This window comes from Triturus cristatus, chromosome 9 (assembly GCF_964204655.1).
Source record: "Triturus cristatus chromosome 9, aTriCri1.1, whole genome shotgun sequence".
Classification (NCBI taxonomy): Eukaryota; Metazoa; Chordata; class Amphibia; order Caudata; family Salamandridae; genus Triturus; species Triturus cristatus.
The window spans coordinates 1,148,894,545-1,148,915,362 of record NC_140592.1 but is presented as its reverse complement, the minus strand read 5'-3'; the positions used below and the strand labels follow the sequence as shown (position 1 = coordinate 1,148,915,362).

The 20,818-nt window shown below is 41.5% G+C and overlaps 1 protein-coding gene across 8 annotated transcripts in view; it reads right to left on the bottom strand.

The window, feature by feature from the left end:
• The window catches only part of CAPN3 (calpain 3), a 496,647-nt gene that overhangs the window by 189,777 nt on the left and 286,052 nt on the right, over positions 1-20,818 (bottom strand). For all 8 annotated transcript variants that reach the window (XM_085627100.1, XM_085627104.1, XM_085627105.1 and 5 more), the window contains 2 exons: positions 6,450-6,533; positions 4,192-4,277 (listed from right to left, as the gene is read on the bottom strand). In XM_085627100.1, the coding sequence (XP_085483226.1) occupies positions 4,192-4,277; positions 6,450-6,533 (170 nt within the window). The remainder of the gene's footprint in view (positions 1-4,191; positions 4,278-6,449; positions 6,534-20,818) is intronic.

Below are 20,818 nucleotides of genomic sequence, written 5' to 3'. Positions count from 1 at the left end.
TACCATCCCCCAGGCAACACATCCGCATTCGGGGAACAGTTTTCCGACCTGATTGCGCACTGCTCACTTGGTGACTCAAACAATCTGATCCTCGGAGACCTCAACCTACGTTGGAATGATATAAACATCTCACTAATTCAAACCCTAAACAATCTTCTTCAGGATAACAATCTTACCCAATTCTGTTTAGAAGAAACGCACAATAAAGGAGCAACCTTAGATGCCATTATTGCTCAACAAGACGCAGTTACGATTGAACAGATCCTCCCCGTGGATTGGTCCGACCACCACAGCAAACTATTCCACATCAACCAAAAGGCTCTATCCCAGCCCCCCTCACAAGACCCCTACCCAAATGGTCTAGAAATCTAACTCAGATTCCCCAAGCTGACCTAGAAAAAAAGATTTGTTCGCCCCTCCCCAGCGCCTCGAACCACCTCACCACAACTGAAGTCACCTCGCACTACAACTCAAATATGACGTCCATTCTTGATCAAATAGCCCCCCTAAAACTAAAAAACCCAGGAATATTCCTTCAAGATCATGGTTTAACTCGGACATCAACTCTGAAAGGAGACAAATAAGAGCCACAGAGAGACTCTGGAGAAGCTGCCCTTCCGATATCCTCCGCGAGCAACTCAAAGCAGCTCATAGGAAGTATAAAAAACACATCCAGAACGAAAATACCTAGTTTTTCTGCACAGTGCTTGACAACACAAAAAACAGGCCCAAGCCCAGGGAGCTCTTTAACATATATAGACAACAAACCTCCAAGCCCGCTACCTCCTCAGTGCAGGCTTACAAAGAGCTCTGTGACAACTTTGCCAACTTCTTCAAGGACAAGACCAACAAGATTGAGCTTTCACTGGACATCAACATCACCCACCACAGCAGGAGCATCTCGCCTGAGACTAATGACAACGCATCTAAGCCCCCTTCAAAATCCTGGAAATCTTTCATCCCTATACATGAAGCAGAGATAGTCAAACTGATCTCCACATCCAATCCCTCCTCCCACGCCCTTGTTCCTCTACCCCCACAACTGACAAAAAACCGGAAACTCTCCCTTGCCCCACTCTGGTGCAAGATCATTAACAGCTCCCTGAAAACCAGAGTCGTTCCAGACTACCTCAAAGTCGGTCAAATCACGCCACTCCTGAAAAAAACCTGGACTAGACACAAAAGATCTGAATAATTTCAGACCAGTTTCTAACTTACCTCTTCTATCCAAAACCTTGGAAAGATGTGTGCTCCTTCAACTAACTCACCACATGGATAGCATCAACCTTCTCGACTCCCACAAATCGGGTTTCAGAAAAAGTTGCAGTGCTGAAACCACGATCCTTATTGTCATTGATGACATCCACAAATCACTTGATGCGGACTAATGCTGCCTTCTCTTCCTCCTAGACCTATCGGCAGCCTTCGACACGGTCGACCAGAAGCTTCTCATCAAGGTGCTTCAAGAAAGGGCTGGTCTAGATGAGGTGGTCCTACACTGGTTCTCCTCCTTCCTTCACAACCGCACCCAAAGAATGAAAATCAAACACTTTGCTTCCGACTTACAGTCGGTCAGCAGGGGAGTCCCCCAAGGTTCAGTGCTCTCCCCGCAACTTTTCAACATGTACATGGAACCCCTCACCAACCTTCTTAGAAAAGCCAACATCCCCTTCCATCTGTATGCTGACGACACACAGATCTACCTGGAAATCACCTCCATTGAGGACTGGAGTTGTGTCGGACCCCAGGGGACAGGGTCACCACCCCCAAGTTGATCTTGGGGAAGGGGCCCCCATGCATGTCCCACCCACATAAAAATGTATACAAGGTTGAGACAACACCTGGGGATTGGCCTTCCCCAAGGGATTTTTAAGCAAATCCATTGTAGCATTCTGCACATGGTTTTCCACCAGGTTACCCCAGGGGACTAGGCATTTGATGAGAGTTTTCTCTGGCCTCCAACCTTGTGCTGAGTTTACTCCTGGTTGGGAAGCGCTAGACCCCAGGATCTGCTTCTGCAGGCCTCCTGGTCTCTAAACTTTGTTTTGCCAGGGCGATTAACTTTTAAGGCTCCCTTCCCCAGACCGGCCCTCTGCCTGGGCACCCAATTCTCTCTCCAGCCTGGGGGCATCTTCCACAGCCGTTCTACAGCCAACAAGCAGACAACCTTCCCTACCACACTGCCCATGTCCCACTTCCTCCTGGGTACTGCAGAGCACCTGTGTGTCAGAGAGCTCAGGGACCTGTCCACATAAGTACCAGGAGATCCCTCCACCATCCCCATCAGGTACTTTTCCACTACAGTTCTCAGGCGGCATAAGGGGTCCGCGGAGAAAAACTCCCAGTCTCTGAATATCAACTGGAGATAAAGTCCTTCAGTCCATCGTTGTTGTGGCATCAGGTAGTTTCTCCTTCCTGGTGGGCATTCCTTGGTGGTTATCGCTCACAGGTGCAGTGAGGTCTCAAACGTCTCTCTCCTGCAGGAACTTTTGAGGGGGTCGGAAAGTTTTGTAGGGTAGGCACCTCTGCCAGATTATGGGTGCCACTTTGTCACTCCATCACATCTCTACTTCAACACTCACGGCATTCTTGGAGATTTAAACATGGTAACTTGAAGTCTTCTATAGCAAGACCTTCACTGAGGGCCTCAGCACCTTCTGTGTTTAACTCCGAAGATCTGGCCGTCCTTCTTTGTTTCTGTGGGCTTGGACTTGTCCAGGCCAGGTGCAGTTTAAAGAGTTAATTAGTAAATGTAGATTTTCTCCCAACCTTTTCCTTTCTTAGGAATAGGGCTAAGCACTGTCAAATGGCTTTACTGTGTGGTACGGCCTTGGCTCCTCCAGCTGGCCAGAAAACTAATCAACTTAGCCCAGTCAGGGGACAGTGGCCTGGAATCTGATTATTGCTGAGCTAGAGAAATATGGTAAATCTTCAAATGCCATAAAGAGTACAAATATCACATAAATGATCGTGGATCTGCACACAGTGTTTCTTAAAAATGATACTTGACCCGTAGCTCTAGGCCTAAGTATGGGGAAACTGTGTGGTGGTGCAGATTTCGCCCATAAGGTATAATGCAGTGAGAGCACAGCCTCTTCAGTAATAACCACAGATGTACCTTATGCATGCCCACTCACATTATAAGTCCAACACCAATCCCTGAATGGTCTCTTCCAATATATGCTATAAGTGCACAGATACTTGAATGAACTAGATGGTAGTCTCACATGCTCTGCCCGCAAACAGCACAGAGACTCTTACTCCACTGCGCAGCAGAGGACATTATCATAAAGGCGACACTGGCAGCTAGCATTCTCAGTCCATTTCCCCAGAATTTCCTATGAATGAGACTCAGATGGTGAGACTCACCCACAGTAAAAGTCCAAAACTAGGTAATCACAAAGCAAAAACTGCAGGGCGGTTAAACAGCAGAACACATTTCCTACATATATGCTGAGAACAGGAAAACAATTCACACATATACAATCCTAGATTTAAAAACAAAGCAAATTTATATCCATCATCACTACCTCCCACCACCATTTTGTTACATTTTTACATCTGCTGCTTAGGTCCAATATAGCTCATCTTGCAGCCAAATGCAGCAGTTCATAATCGTCAATGCACTGGTACATCATTGGACCTGTAACCTACATCATGCTTGCATGACTTACTGTTCAGAATGTAGTATTTATAAACAGGTGATTAGACAAATGAAAAATCATAAACTATCTCCCTACATAAGCGAAGTAGATTTCTTTAAAGGATCGACTTTTGCTCAAGACATTTTCTGAACGTCCAAAAAGTATTTTGGTGTGCATCTGTTCCATTGACAATGATTCAACGCTCTCACGTTTCCCAGGTCCATGCATAAGCAGCCCTTTTACATTCTGGGATGTGTAGTGTAGAAATTATATTGGGATAATCAAGGCTGTAGGTACCATCATGCAAATAAAACATGGTTACATAAACTTCTCATGCATTGGCCTGGGGAAACTGAGGGCATAGGTTAAATCAAATCAGTTAAATAACAATCATACCATAGAACCCTGGCAACCTTGTCATCTTACATGCTTGGAATGTTATGTAGACACTTTGCACACTGCACATGTATGTAACATTAAGCAACCATACACTGGCAAATATAAGTAACAAAACCATTGTAGAGGCTCAAAATGATTCAGAACTTACTGATCACTCCACGATCCATTCCATTCAATTTGCCCCCATGGATTTCTGAGCCTCACCAGCTTAACTTTATCTCCCTTGAATGGCGTCTTTTTTGAGGGTTTGAAAAGACAAAGGACAGGTTAGCATTCCAATGCACTGTTATTTTATTACCATGGAAAAGAAAGTCAAATTATTTTTTTAAGTTCATTAAATAACTCCATAAAAAGTAGATTTAAAATGATTCCATCTTTTGGTTAGGTGTATCTCTTTCCTCGTGTGCATAGTTTTTCAAACAATTCTCAATGTTTCTGTTTTTGTATGATAAGAGTAAGGACGCTAAACACTTTTTAGCAGACACTCAGTAGTCAAATATCAATGGTTGTATGTATGAATCTCAGTCTCATGGGATGAAGAATACCAGAAATGTTGCATTGTACCACTCATTTAAGTTGCTCCTCGGGCAAGAAGGAAAGCCACAGATCATGAATTTACCATTGTGAATATAATTTTGCTAAGGTCTCAGAATAACGTCTAGTGATTATTATTACACACAATGTGTAAGAATCAACTGGCATGATACCAGAAACCAAGATTTAAATATCTTGCTACCACAATATCATAGCAAACCTACCAGTAACCAAAATATCAATAAGGAAATCATAGGTATATAATTAACTCCACATCTATGTTACTTGAGGCTATGTATATCAATGACATGAGTACATATAGGTATTACAAATTCTTAACTCCAGATCTACGTACGTTGAATGGATGTATGTATACCTTCAAGCTACATAGATATAGAGTTAAGAACACCACATTTGCAATACCTCTATACACCTATGTAGTTGATATTTTGGTTAACAATATTTTTATGTTAATTTTGTATTTGCATGATATTTAAAAGTCAATATACTGACTGAGATCTGATCAACCATTGCTGGAAATGCCCATTAAACTGACACAGGGAGAAGTTTACATTTAAAACATCAATGATTGAAATAAATGTGGACGTTGGTGTGAAGAGAAAAGCATATTTCTTCTTATCATTGACCTACCATACACAGTACCTGAGTGAAGCAAAAGCCTAAAGACAAAGGGTGTGATTAAGAGTTTGGCGGTCCACGGACCGCCAGACTTGTGGGGGGCGGCGGTAGCGGTCTCCTGACTGCCCAATTATAGTAACGGCAGGAGGACTGCCATTGCCCCGCTGCAGCCGCCAGGGTACCGCTGATCCCTAGCGGTGTTGCGGTGGTGTAGAGGCATCAATATACTTGGCGAGACCACTGCGGTCCTGCCAAGCATATTAGGAGTTTCCTCCCTGCCAGGGTTTTCATGGCGGTTCCTCCTCCGTGAAAACGCTGGCGGAGAGGAAAACAAAGGGGGCCCTATAGGGCCCCTGGTACCTCACGCTTGTGGATGTACTTAGGGGGGCACATGTGTCCCCCTGTGTGCATGCACCCCGGTTCCTGCATGGCATAGACTTTTTAGTCCATGCCGTGCAGGAACTGTTTTTGGTGTTCCTATTGCGGTGCCCAATTTTAGCGGCACCACAGTGGGAACACCCCAAAAAATCCCACCAGACAGGAGGAAATTGCTAATCTGGTGGGTGGCCAGACCACAGCTTTGGTGGTGCAGCGGCGAGGCGGACGCCAGACCGGCAAAGTCGTAATCAGGCCCTAAGCGTTTCAGTTCAGTACACGACACCTCCAGCAGCTACAACAAGATCTACTGTAAATGTTGCTAATGCTGAAAAACACTTGGCAATGCTATCCTTCATTTAAAACCATGCACTTGTGATATACTTTAAGATGTGTATCAGTGCAAGCAATTAGGAAAACAGTATTTTTTTAGACTGGAAAACAGTCACCATTTGTTTACATATTATCTTGTAAATCAACACCATCACAATATTCACTAGGAATTTGTCTTAATAATGTAAGACAGAATATGTGCTTTCAGTCACACACTTCCTTTTTGCAAATATGCTTAAAATATTAAGAATCAGTCCGTTTTATACACTACATATATGTTGAAATAATGTATTTTCCTGTCTCAATGCCTAAAATTACATTCACATGACCCCCTGTTGCTTTCACTTGAGAATTAACCTCTTCTCATGCATTCATGGAACGCCTTTACTGTTTTTTGAAATGTAGGATATCAAATACCTCTGCTGTCACTTAGATTTTATCAAGTTTGTCAAATGAACAAATACTACAGAAAGTAATCAGTGATCAGGATTAACTGCCCAAAGAACCCATGGATTAGAAACATACCTCTTCCACTCCTGTAACAGAATAGGCATGTCCTTTGACAAGCCCACTGGCCATTCTGGTTTCAAACCGAGCTGGAACTAGAGCCTGAAACACAGAGAGAGACATTTGGGTAAGACTAGAGAACCATGTGTTGATTCAATAGATTAACAAGACATGCCTCATGCAAGAGACTGCTCATGGTTAGTTGTTTTTTATAAAAATTACAGAATATAGACAGAACAGTGACATTTTGCTAGAGAAAATGTATTCCGCTTATAAATTTGGTATTGAACCATATGAAAGTATTTGTTATATAGCATGGCCCAGCATACAAACATGCAAGTGCCTGTTTGCTATTCCTTAATAACAGGTAATTGTAAACTAACAAGTACATTATAAGGTCACTAAAAAATGTATCTCGCTGATAAATTTGGTATTAAACAATATGAAAATATTTGTTATATAGCATGGCCCAGCATACAACCATGCAAGTGCCTGTTTGCTTTTACTTAATAACAGGTAGTTGTATACTTACAAGTGCATTACAAAGTCACTTACTTTGCAAAATGATGGAGATATTTACTGAATGCAAGCACATACTCCAAACAATGGATGGATGGATGGGTTTGGATAGGTGGTTGTATGAGTGTGGAACATGGTTTTGGGAAGGGGTGAATGAATAGATGGAGGAATGAGTGGGTGTCTAATGATACTAGGTTTCCTTTTCTATGCTTATATATTTACCCAAAAAGCTATTCCAGTGAGAAGAATGGGCAGAAGCACTTCATAGAAACACATCCCTCTGTGGATCATCACTTATTAATCCAGATTGTTTTTAGTCAATCACTTCTAATCTGAATCCTGTAGATAGCATCAGCAGCAATGACTTTTACATAGGACTCATAATATCTTAATTCATTGATGCCATACATGAAGAAATGTGTGCACCTCGCTGCTTGAACTCTGCCAACATTTCCAAGCAATACCACATTCTCCATTCCAGTTTACTGCTCATGCCCACACCAGGGCTGCTAGACCTATTCTGTCTCTGACACCGTTTGGAAAGCTCCGGTTCCATCCTCTCCTCTGTCTTCTCATCAAAGTCAAACCTGTGCTGAATAAAGAGAGGTGAATGGTGATTCCAACCAACCCTTTGCCAAATACCTCCTCTTTCTCAGCATACCCTTTCCCCTGCACTGCAATTAGTTTGAGTCCATCTCTGTCACTCTTTTATCTTCCAAAGTCGATAAACTGAGTATCATGACATTTGGTATCAGGAACACCTGCTATGTACAGCACTTGGAAATGGCAAAACTTTGGTAGTACATGCTATTGAAAAAAAGCTGTTATTATAGTTCAAGATCTGTCATGGTGCTCTCGTTCTTCAACTTTTCCAACCTCCAAGTCAATTTAAACTGCTTTCCGCCTTCTTGTGATTATGCAATGTTAAAACATTCTACAGTGAGCCTCTGAAATACTGGTCATTTTTTATCTTTGGGTGCATTTCCTATGCATACTTGCATTTGAGATTGCCTATCTGTGCTTGTTATGTTAATTTTTGGTTTTACCTGAAATATATATTTATTTCAATATACAACTCTTTCAAGAGAGGCCTTTGTGGTATGATTATATGAATATTAATTATATGCGAGTTATGTTGTGTGTTTATTATGTACATTTTATGGTCATTTCTACAGATTGGTAGTGTCTGTTATGGTCTGAATGAAAAACAACGATTTGATGCTGGAATGTTACCATTATGGTGAGAAGAGGTGAGGCAAGGTTTTTCTTGCTTTAGACTCCCTCAAATCTTTTCTTTCTTTTTATGTTATCCTTTATGGTGTGCTGCATCATACAACACAATACAATAGTGTTGTGTTTGGTCACATACATTCTAATACAATACATGCTTTTGGGTTCTTTGCTGCCCTTCTTCTTTCCACTAGAAGTGCTTATATTAAACATTTGAGGCAGAACCTAATTAATTTGGAAATAAATGATATTTAATACTATTATATGGTAGACTTAAGGTTTCATTTGGAGGTTTTTACAGCTCAGTGTGCCTTAGGAAAAACAAGAATGCTTAAAAAGGGCCTTTAAAGATTTTTTTAAATGTTAAACTTTTGAAATATTAGCATTATACATCAAATACCAAGCCTTCTTTTGATTGATCTCGTCATAGTTAAAATGTTCTTTATAAGAAAATCCAATGAGTATGAACATGGTTACAGGCTTAACATTAGCATTAGATATTGTGGAGGCAGAATAAACCAGGTAAACTGCTGGCTAAATAACTTGAAATAAAAAAGCTAATTTATAAAGTATATTCCAATTTAATAAAGAATATGCATACCCTCGATCTGATTCAAACCCTTCTGTTCTGGAGTAGATAATTAATATAATAGTTTTAAGAAACCTTTGGGGGAGGAAAATGAAATCTCTGCATTGGAGGAAAATACAGTTATTGTGTTATTTTAAAAAAGGCAAAGCACCTGGTCCTGAGCATTTTTCCAGCATGACATGCCCGATACGAAATAGGATGACAACTCTAAATTATGTAAGAATTACAGGACAATCACATTGATAAACTTGGACTGTAAGATATTTGCAAAGGTAAAAACATTACTGCTAGAAATGTTTCTCCCTGGGCTACTTGGTTTGGAATAATCTGATGTTGTTAAAGGAAGACATTCTATATGATGAGATCTTTATAATGAAACAGAATCCGGCTAATATATTTTAGATTGATTTCCTTATTATATTGTATCCCTAATATAGGTAGTAGAGTGTAGTCTTCTTTTTGTTTTATTTTAAGAGACAATTGTTTGTAGGATTAGAAAAAAAAACTACTAGGGGCCCGAATACGATCTCGCTAGAAAAGCCCTCCATTCAACTCGGCTCCGGAGGGCTTTCCAAGCGAATCGTGCTGTTCGAGTCAGACCGAACAAGTACGATGCAGCCATATGCTGACGGGCTCGGTTCGCTCGGACTCCCACTGAACTCTATGGGAGCCCGTGTACCGACGCGTACACAGGTTCCCATAGCAACAAGCATTGGCATAGCCAATAGGCCTCGCTTTTGGGACGTTGTATGTGTTTAGCCAGAGCTATTGGCTTTGCGAATGTCTTTCAGCTATGTAGCTGGAACACTCTCACCCTGCATGTGAACCGTTGTGCTTAATAAATCCCTAAAACACCACGTATACCTGACCAAGAGAGCGTGAAGAAATAGCTACACAATGAGACAATCTGGTATACGCCACCCCAGGCTTACAGCCAAGGCCTTAAAGAAGCTGTGCTTTCAGTTATTGTCATCAAGTATTCTTGATCAGGCCGGCACTCAAGTACCTACCAATGCTAACATACATACCGATCTCTAAACAATCCAGCTTTAATTCTTTTTTTTCATCCTTTGTTAGTTTTATATGGACATTTATATTCTGTTCATGCACTTGCGATTCCTAGCACGCCTTTTAAAAATGTAAAATAAATATTGAAAACAAATTCTGCGAAAAGTTGGTGCCTGTTTATAGCAACCAGTTTGTTTTGTAGAAGATAACTGAAGCAAAGAAAGGAGGGGGTTTCCGGAGTTGCTTTTAATGATTAGTTAATTTACTACAGTGTGTCCAATGCATCCTTACTGCATGGTGCTCTCGTTAACTAGGCCAACTATGTGTGCAAAATATGCAATCTGGTTGCCTGCCTTCTTCTGAAAACACCACTCCCAAAGCAGCATGCCTCTATAATAGTATCATGGTGAAAGATTTCCGACTGCAGCATCTATTACGGTTTATGGCGAAATCTCTTGATACTGTGACTGAGGCTTTCAGAGGACCCTTTCTAACCAAAGTGCTTAAAACGTACTTAACTAGAATACGATTTCCAATCTATTTAATTTATGCATTTCTAAAGTTTAAATCAGATGCTCTGGAAACAGGGTCTTTTGCCATGCACTGGCCGGTGCCATAAGTGGGGAGGAGACAATGCCAGATGACACTAAGCAGCACAGCATGCATGTGACAGCTCTGTGCACCCAAGGGTCTGTCTAGGCTGCTGTGCGCTCTTTTCAGTCCAAAGATAATTGAAGCAACTGGAGTCCTCGCATGCTCAGATCAAGGACTAATGCAAGTTCCCAACAATGCCCTGTTGGACCCACAAAGTGTACCCCAATGAACCCGTCCCCAGTGGTACTCACACTTCTTGGACAGAGCCCCTCGGTCTCCGGGTGCCCCTGGGTATTTGATCATCATCATCAATAGTGGTAGATTTGAGGAGAGAGACAGTGGGGAGTCCCCGTCCCCCCACCGCTGCTGTCTGTCTGCCACTGAGCTCTGGGCTGCTCCCTGACGCTGCCTGCGGCGGGCGCTGGCGGGCCCCAGGGTAGAGAAAGATGAGCTAGGGCAGTGGTGACACCGGAGAGTGGAGTCGGGCCCCTCGTCGTGGTCCCCTGACACAAGTAGGTCCCTGCGACGCCGCTGGCCGCCCACCATGGTCGCTCAGCTCTAGCCCTCCAGCGGCCACGGGGACTCCGCCATCTTCAGTTACGCTTCCTGCCTGAGCTCCCAGGCTGCAGCCATGCCCCGCCCCCGGAGCGCCGCACCACACCCAGCCTACGAGTGTACACAAAACTACGGCTACTAACACTACCGTAACTATTGCAGGGGTGGAGTCTGCACTCCCACATATCAAGTCCGGGTTCCTTATTTTATTACGACAAAAAAACGCTATCCTTCAACGTCAGAGAAGAAAAATAATTAATATTTTCTTTATTCTTCAAATGTAAAATGTTTAAAAAAAAAAAAGCATTTGCAATGCAATAGGTCTCCAATTTACGGGAAACCTATTGCATTGGCAACTTGGCATCACGGACGGCGGTGGGGGGGGGGGGGAAGGCACAGACTTCGGTAGGGAGGGAGGGGGGAGAAGGCATAGACAACGTGAGGGGAGAGAGAGGAGAAGGCACAGACAAAGCTGCGTGACTCTACGTGTGCACGAAAGAAATAGTATACGCCCGTGTAACAATGAAGTAAAGGGGCCAGTAGCCATGGGAGGATACAAATGGCAACATGGCCATAATAAGGCGAGACTAACCAGCCTCATAATCAATCAGACGGCAGCATTTACGAAAGACAAACACACAAGCCAATTGAAAACATGGGCGGAGAGTCGGTGGAGATTGGGCGGAGCTTCCGTGGAGCTTCCACTCCATACTAGATAACTGCATGCCTCGCAAAGCGAGCAGGGCATGCGCGCTGCCGCTATAGGCTCGACCTAAAAAGGGGAGGGTGGGGAAAAGCTTACACCCTGTGGCGGGCACCGCATGTTGCCCGTCACACTGTGCATGCTTGGATCGGGGGACCCAAGCACACACCCTGTGACCGATTCGAAGTTCTCTGGGTGAAGGGGGGCCAAAGTCCGATTCTGACAGCTGTTTCGTCTCGCTGAAACCGAAGCGATACAACTGACCGAATCATGCATTGTACTTGCCCTGCTGGAATCCGGCTCGTCTGCGAATAAGTCGGTCGGACAGGATTGGTTCCAGAAACGATTCGGTCGACACGGACAAGATCTTCGCATCGTACTTGGTTGTTCGGAGCAGGTGACAACTCGTCGGAAACAAAGGCTCCGAATTGGATTCACACTTTCCGGTACCCATCTGGGAGCCTTCCTAACGAGATCGTAATCGGGCCCTATATGTTTTAAATATGGACATAAAGAAATAAATGTTTTCTGTATACACAGGTGACATGTTATGTTTTTAACCATGAAAACTACAACATCTACTTTCTTTGAAGAAATAGATACTTTTTTGTCAGATTTCATGGTAGACGTTGAATATAGACATATTTGAGGACCTACAACTATATTATTTTTGTCATAAGTACATTTGTGACTTATATGGTTTGATTTAAAAAAATTCTAAAATCAAATATTTTTATATGTAGGTTTCTAATTCCATTAGAGACATTTTATCCTTTATGTAGAGGTTATTAAGCATACATATAGTTGTTATAATTGAAACTCTGTGTCTGTTATTTTTATTGTGTAGAATTTGGTATTTCAAAAGTGTGAACAAGCAATGGATCGCTGGACATGGGGCAAGCCAGTGGGGAGGATATGCAGCCTTGCGGCAAGAGCTGCCGACATTAGAACTGAGGAATCAGGTTCAAATCCCAGACATGGTTTAACATCATGCGTTTGTGAGCAAGTCATTTAATCTCCTCATGTCTAAAATCTGTGCAAAATATTCTGCTATTAAGCAGGGTGTTACCTTCATTCTGGTGGGAGAAGGAACTGGTATTCTGACGACTTCTGCTGGGAGAAAAGGTTTCCCTTTCTTTTTTCGGAGATAGAAATGGAACCAGGCTCGTTAGGTCTTCTTGCCAATATGTTCTTCGAAAGGTCTGAGAGATTCGAGTCAAGGTTGAATCTGAGAGATTCGACTATGTATCTTGTTATGATGGGGCATGCTGGCAAGATTAAAGTGATGATGCTACCATTATCCATGCTACCAATTAACATAAACAAGTCCTTCCTGCAAAGTATGTATTACACATTTGTATGGCATAATAAAAATTCCAGATAATCAATGGGGTGATGGAAAGCTGAATTGTGCTGGTCTATTTCCTAAGTTCTACACATATTATTCTGCATTTCGTTTAAGATAAGCATGGTTTTGGTAACCGATTGTCACATTTGTGCCCAGAATTAGATAAAGGACTAGAACTTATTCAAGTTTGTTAAGCTTTCATAGGAGAAGCAGCCTTGGACATGATCAGCATATTTCTGCATGTCACACCATTGTGAGAGTGGGGTTTTGTGTGTGTGTCAGAGACACTCTAGTGGCACCGTAATAGCGGGAGTTTGGAGGTGTTACTTCTAGGCACTAGATGGTATGGAGCATGGGCAGCGGAGTTCCTCTAGATTACCTCATGGTGCATGGAATGTCATACTTGGACGACTTCTTTGTTGGAGGACAGACACCATGAGCACCAGGTGGAAGGTGGAGCTCAACCATAAAGTGTCCAATTCAAGATGACGTTCTCACTGTGAATCACATGAACTTCCTAACAAAGGCAGCACCTCAGCTATGGCGGAAGAGCTTCGCTCCACTGCTTTTAAGAAGTGCCAAGTAGAAAGATAAAATGGTAATAACTTTGAGTTATTATCATTTTATACTTCGTGTCCTGCTGCTTTGTGACGGGCGGGTTGGTGGGGCTGCTCTGCTCTCGGAGCAGGGGAGGAGTGGTTTGCCCACTCCTAAGTGCACAATGACTGTTTGGTCAGCCCTCTCGGGCCGCCCAAACCAGTCATGCGCACTTTCCCCATTCTCCAACCAGGCTGCATTACAGCCTGCATAGAGAACATGCCCACCCTTCCAGCCCCTGGCTGAGCGCCGTGTCATGGCGCTGATACCAATCACAACGCTGCATTGCAGCGTTGTGATTGGCTTAGGGGAGGGAGCCTGGCTGCCTGCTTCCTATTCTTAGAGTCGGACGCAGGAGAGCAGGAGCAGAGACACGGGACTCGGCCTCCAGGTACTTTTTTTTTTTAATCTCTGACCAACTCCGCATGACCCCCTGCGATCCCCCCACGACTCCACGTGCCCGACTCACCACCCGCGAGCCATGCCAGCCACCACTGCTTCCCAATACAAGTTATGGCAGAGTCTCATTATGTAAGGCCATTTCCTTTTTTTAGCATATTATAAGCAGCGCGTGGAAATGATGGATGCGTTGCAACACATTTAGTTTCCTGATTCATCAAACTCAACGCCCCATTGTTATACACTTCTGTTCCTGATATTTCCCAGCAGATTTGGATGAATACTTTTTTGTTGCCTAGTGTAGCTTTTGCTATTTTTGTTGTTATTCTTCATCTAAGCAGCTTTGGCTCAACTCCATTGCGGATCAACTGACTCTTGACTCCTTATGCTGTTTGGCTCTTTTTTTCTCTTGCTGTCAGAGGTTTGGTGCCTTGCTCATTATCACAATTTCAATCTACTTTATCAAAAAATATGAACACAATTGCTAAAGGAGGTGTTTCTCTTTCGGGCTTTTCCTTCTAGCTGCAACCAAAAGGATGTCAACTTTCACATATTTGGTGCACCGTGGCTACTAGGAGAAGTCACCTTTTTCTCCGGCAATCTACAAAGACACTCAACAGACCTACCTCACACTCAGTCATTGCCACACATAAGACATACATACTAATCCTATTTGGGTAAAATTAGAAAAATAAAATACTTTTTCCCTTTTCCTTATGCAGGTGTTTTATATATGACCCAGAGATCTAATTATCTTTAATCTCCCATCACTAACGAACTTAAAGCTTGCTAAGACCTTTCTTATTGAATGGTGTTTCTAATGATCAACAGTTCCTTGACTTTCACATTTCACTAATAATACTAATAATGTGATAAATTGCATTAAACAGAACCTCAAAGGGATCATTTACAACATTATAGCTTATATTGTTTTCATCAATTGCAAAGAAAATATAATTGTCTCTCTTCTTTTTTTGGCCAGAATAACAAAATAATTTAGGTTATAGTTTTTGAAATGAGGTCTCTAATTGGCAGAGGTATGCACCCTGTCCTAGTAGGGACCACCACTCTAGTCAGGCTAAGTCAGATACACACTAAAAGATAACCTGTACTCACACCCTCTGGTAGCCTGGCACAGAGCAGTCAGGCTTACCTAAAGAGGCAATGTGTAAAGTATTTGTGCAACACAAACAGTAACACAATGAAAACACCACAAAAAGAAAAATAGACAATCATTTCCTAAATAAATCATGCCAAACCGACAAAAATCAAATGTATAGAAGCTGAGTTATGACTTATTGAAAAATAAAAAGACCTCTGGTGCTTAGAAGCATAAAGTGCCAATGGGGGTTACCTGGCCGAAATGGACAGTGGCAAAGTCAATAGTGTGGCCGAACCGCAATGGAGCACGGGCCGGCTATAGGGCCACAGGGAACAAAGTAGCAACAGTAAGATGCAGGACTCAGTCGAGCGATGTGTCGAGCGATGCGTCAATGTCGATCCTGCATGGTGGCAATGTGTTGTTTCCATACATAAAGAGCCAAGATGCGCTGGCTCTGAAGTGCAATGCCCTGGGTTTTTCCACGCAGTGGAAGGATGTGTCAATCTCTCCACACTGCAGCAGTAGTGATGCATGTTTCAATGGCGTCGGGCTCTCAAGGCGATGTGCTAGTTCAGAGAGCAATGTGGCGATTGTACTCACGCAACCGCGTCAATGCACCGGTTCTGCTACAAGCAGACTGGATATGTGTTGGTTTCCGTGATGCAAGTATCTGGGTACACTTACAGTGAACCAGGCACTGGAGCTGGGGTAGAGACTTTGATATCCCTGAGTCTCAAGCAACAGGAGTCAAGCCAGCAAACCCTTCTAGATCACTTTGGTGCAAAAGCAGAGTCCAGCTCTTCTCAGCAGAATCAGAGAGCAGCATGCAGCAGGGCAGCACAAGAGAAAGGCAGGCCTTCCAGGTCAGCAGTCCAGCAGAGTGCCAGAACGTGATGCAGCACAAAAGTTCTTCTGATAGAGTCCAGTTGTAGGTCCAGAAGTATCTGATGTGGTGGTGCCAGAGACCCAGTACTTACACACAAATGTCCCTTTGAAGTGGGGGTAACTTCAAAGAAGGGTCTTTGAAGTGCGCAAGTATACTTTCTTCCTCAGCCCTGGCTCCAGACTATCTGTGGGGGTAATCAGACCTTTCAGATGTGTCATCCCCTCCCTCCGTTCCTGCCCAGGAAGAGCCATTAGAATACAGATAAATGCAGATGAGCATTTAGACACACCTAACCTTCCCGTGTTTGTGGTTGTCTAGAGGGAATGCATAAAGTGTAGCTGTCACCCACCTAAGACATGTATGGAAACAGGCGGTAGGCACACAGAGCAGTAAGAGCAGGGAAATGTCCACTTTCTAAAAGTGACATTTCAAAAATAGTAATGGCAAATCCAACATTACCAGTAAGGAGTATTTATCATTACCATTCCAAAGATATAAAACATGATCCAACTACTCCTTTCTAATCAGGAATTACAGCTTAAAAGTGTATTAAGTACTTCCCAATGTTAAACTATGAGAGGAGCAGGTCTCGCAGTAGTAAAAAACAAATTTGGGTGTTTTTCACTACCAGGACATGCAAAACATAAAAGTACAAGTCCTACCTTTTACCTAAACAGCACCCTGCTCTATGGGCTACCTAGGGCCTACCTTAGGGGTAGCTTATGTGTAATAAAAGGGGAGTTTAAGGCTTGTTAAAGGTTTTTTGACAAATCGAAGTGGCAGTAAAGTGCGCACACAGGCCCTGCAGTGACAGGCCTGAGAGAGGTTTGAATGGCTACTTTTGTGGGTGGCACAATGAGGGCTTCAGGCGCGGTAGAAGCCTTTAACTTACAGGCCTTGGGCATATGGGATACCACTTCACAAGGGATTTACGCGTAAATTAAATATGCCAAATGTGTACCCACCAATGTTACCATGTTTCTAGTAGAGAGCACATGCACTTTAGCACTGGTTAGCAGTAGTAAATTGCTCAGTCCTAAAGCCAACAAAAAGAAGGTTAGAAAAAGAGGAGGAAGAAGGCAAAAAGTCTTGAGTGACCTTTAAGTGAGGGGCATTTTCCACTATATAGGTCTAGTCTTTAATGGGGCACACGACTGATAGTGGAGAGAAAAGTATTTTATTACAATTCTTCTACATGAATAGACTACTAAGGATTATTTAGTACAAGCATTTTGGAGAAAATATTATGGGAAACAGTGTAATGTGGTGATTTTGTAGGAAGAGAATTTGGTTAATACATGCTTGGAATAAGATATGGTCCGCAATTACCAATACCAGAACTACTAATACTATAAAAACAAAACATTATTCTTTGTTTAGCATAGGTTACTTATAACACTACATCCTAGTTTAATATGAAATTATTAATAGTTAGATTATTTTATCTTTTTCACATATTTTCCTAAGTACTTAATCGCATGACTGGTTTACCTAGCCAATTAAGTGGTCTTTTTTGATCTGCTGTTAATGGTTGATTTACAAATTGTAAGAAGCAAACAGAAAGAGGTAACTAAACTGTAGTACACTGTTAAAATGGAATATGTCACAATTATAGATTAGATAGAGTAGATAAAGTAGACTTAGTAGTAAAGATAAGAGTAAATACATATCTCTCTTACTTGGGCAATTAAGAGGGATCTTGGGCCATATGTAGGTAATTTATATTTACCGATTCTTAAATACCGAATTTTACCGAATCGGTATTTATGAATCGGTAAATATAATGTAGGTAAACATTCGGTAATTATTACCAAATCGGTAATTTTCGGTATTACTGATTCGGTATTTACCGAATCGGTAATAATGCATCCCTTCCAATTCATTCCTATGGGCCTGGAGGCCCATAGGAATGAATGGGAAGCCATTCACTATTACCGATTCGGTAAATACCGAATCGGTAATAGAGGGAGCATATTCATGGGTGGCAGGGTGTCACATTGACACCCTGTTGCACCCCTGAATCGTGCATGTGTGCACATGTGGCGCACATACATGCCCTAAGGGCATGTATGTCTGCCACATGGCACTTTTCAAAAAGCACAAAATTGCTTTTTAAAAGGTATTCGTTATTTACCATCAACTTGTAGTTAGTGGTAAATAACTAATCCAGAAACCAAAAATGCACTCACTTGAGTGCCCCCTACATAGGGTTTCAGGATTCGGTAATTTACCGATTCGGTATTTTACCGATTTCTTAAAATTCCGATTCGGTAAATTACCGAATCCTGAAATCCAGCCACCTACATCTCAATTGCCTAAATACCGGTCGATAACGGGATATTTACCGATTTTCGGCCGTTACCGACCGGTATTTAGGTACCTACATATGGCCCCTAGTGTGGTGTCCCTTAACATCATTTCAAATGAACATTTCTGAGAGTACTTATCTAAATAAAAAAAATCATTTGAATGGCCTTCATTTCTAATTTTACTTGTGTTTGTAGCATCAGTTACGGATTTGATTTAATTAAGAGAAGCACTCAGGGAGTTGTGATTTCAGTTTTAATTAATTCTATGCGTTCCCTCATAGCCATTTTCTGACGACAAGGGTTGTTTATTATATTTTAATTTGGGTAAGTGCAAGGTAAAGTCTTTACAATACAGATTTCTTAGATAAAAAAGAAACTTTTTGAAAGAAACAATAAAAGATTACTTTAACTAGACAATTTTTTCCTTCAGGTATGATTTTAGAATAAATGCTTAACTATTTCATTTTGTTTTTTATTTCATCACTTCTGCAGTTATTCTATTAACATTACATTAAAGGTCAGTTGTATTTCAAAGTTCTAATCCAAGCCACGAAGGATCTAAATCCACTGATATTTTAGGGTTTGTCCCGTTCGAAGATAATATGTCTCCTTCAGGTGCATCATTTCCTTCATTCCCTTCTCCCATGGTAGACAAATCTGTGGGTATCCATTTTTAGCACAAATTCATGTTGCAAGTAAGGTTCCAAAAAAATGATATTCTCAATGGAACATTTACTGCCATCATTTTGCTGTGTGCATATGAGGATCACTCATGGTCATAGTTACATTCAAATCCCAAGGCCTTTTTCAAATTTATTAAATATTGAATCCCAGAAGAGTTGAAAGCCTGGACGCTCCCACACTATATGCTTCCATGTTTCCACAGTATTTAGATAACTAGTGCACTAGTTACTGTATTCCGGAACTACTTTAAGTGGTCTTTAGGGGTGTCATTGCATTTGTCATAGGTTTGTGTTTATCGAAAGATGATGTTTTGCCAAATTCATCACCTTCCACTCATTGGTTGTTACATGGGTCGATAAATCCTCCTACCACATATCATATATTATAGATTAACTGATTTTATGGTTTCCAATAGTCTCCAGTATATTTGTCAAATAAAGACCCCGTCTGGAGTGTGCTGAAAAATGTCACTATTACCCAGTAATGAGATAAAAGCTCATTAAAAATATCAAATCTAGTGGGAAAAATGAACCCAACTCTAAAGCCCATTTAACAGATTATCAAAGGACTGAAGCATGATTACCAAAATCCTGACAAAAAGACAGATCTTGAATAGGCAAACCACCTATCAAAACAAATGATTTATAAAGAGAAAGTCTCAAGTCATCATAAATAGTTTTAGAACAAAAGGTTACTTAACTTACTGTGTATACACTTGCTTGCTTTCTATTTTTATTTTCTTTGTTCTACAGATTCACAGAGATTTTTACAATATCAACAGCACAATTACCCCATCTATTTTACTGTTGGGTTTTAAGAACACCACTATCCTTTCTTTTTCATCCTCCTGGACGATTTACATTTTACGTCTGTCCACCTCCTGACTTTCATTATAAACATATAAAATAACTTTTTTTATATTACCATATTGAAGTACAAAAGATTTGTTTTACTATGAATGTTTAAATCTATTTTTATATAGCTTGTTAAATTGCTAGATTTTTTGTAAACTGTTGTTGTATAGATCAACAGTTTTTAAAAAAACACAAGGTAGTTAATAGCCCCTACTTTGTCAACTGATGAAGAAACTTGTCCTCAAACTTGTGAACTCTGTGCTCCTTTGTGATCTACAGTGGGAATGCTCCCCAAGACAAATATAAATACACTGCAAAGGGTGTTCAGCTACAAATTAAATTTAGAGCATTTAGTTTGCACCAAAACACTATTGTGCAGAAAAGAATATCCATTGGGACATTATATATTGATTTACGGTAGAAAGCCATTTTCCACTATTTTGCTGTTTCGGTAGCATTGAAATTGCCACAACAAAAAAATGACAAATTGGATTGTAGAACCATTTTATTGACATATATAGACAGAAGTTTGCTTATATTTGACTATGTGCGCAAAAGAAATTCTAACAGAGAAGCTGTATTCTAAGTATCACCCATGTTGAAAAAACAGAGCAGCCTAATTGTACACTGTTTTCACTACTTTAGGAAATACAATGGTGTAACATGATGTTGCTTTAAACTGAGTCCATCTTTCATAGTTGATACTAGCAAAAATTCATTTTTGCCACTTCCTGTCATGTGACCATAGCAAGAATTATATTTGTACATGTAAAAATGCTGTTTGTTGGATCCCTATTACACAAGAATCATTATGGTGCAAATGGATTGGCTGATAGGCACTTTTTTTGCACAAGTTGGCCCTCGATGTATTAAAGATATTGTAATAATGAAAGATGTCTCGTAGACAGGTCACTTAGAACAAGTCGTAGGTTTATTCATCAAGTTACAAAGTCCATATATAAGCCCATGTAGAGCTCCAGTAAAGCCCTGTAGATCTCTTGTAAAGCCCC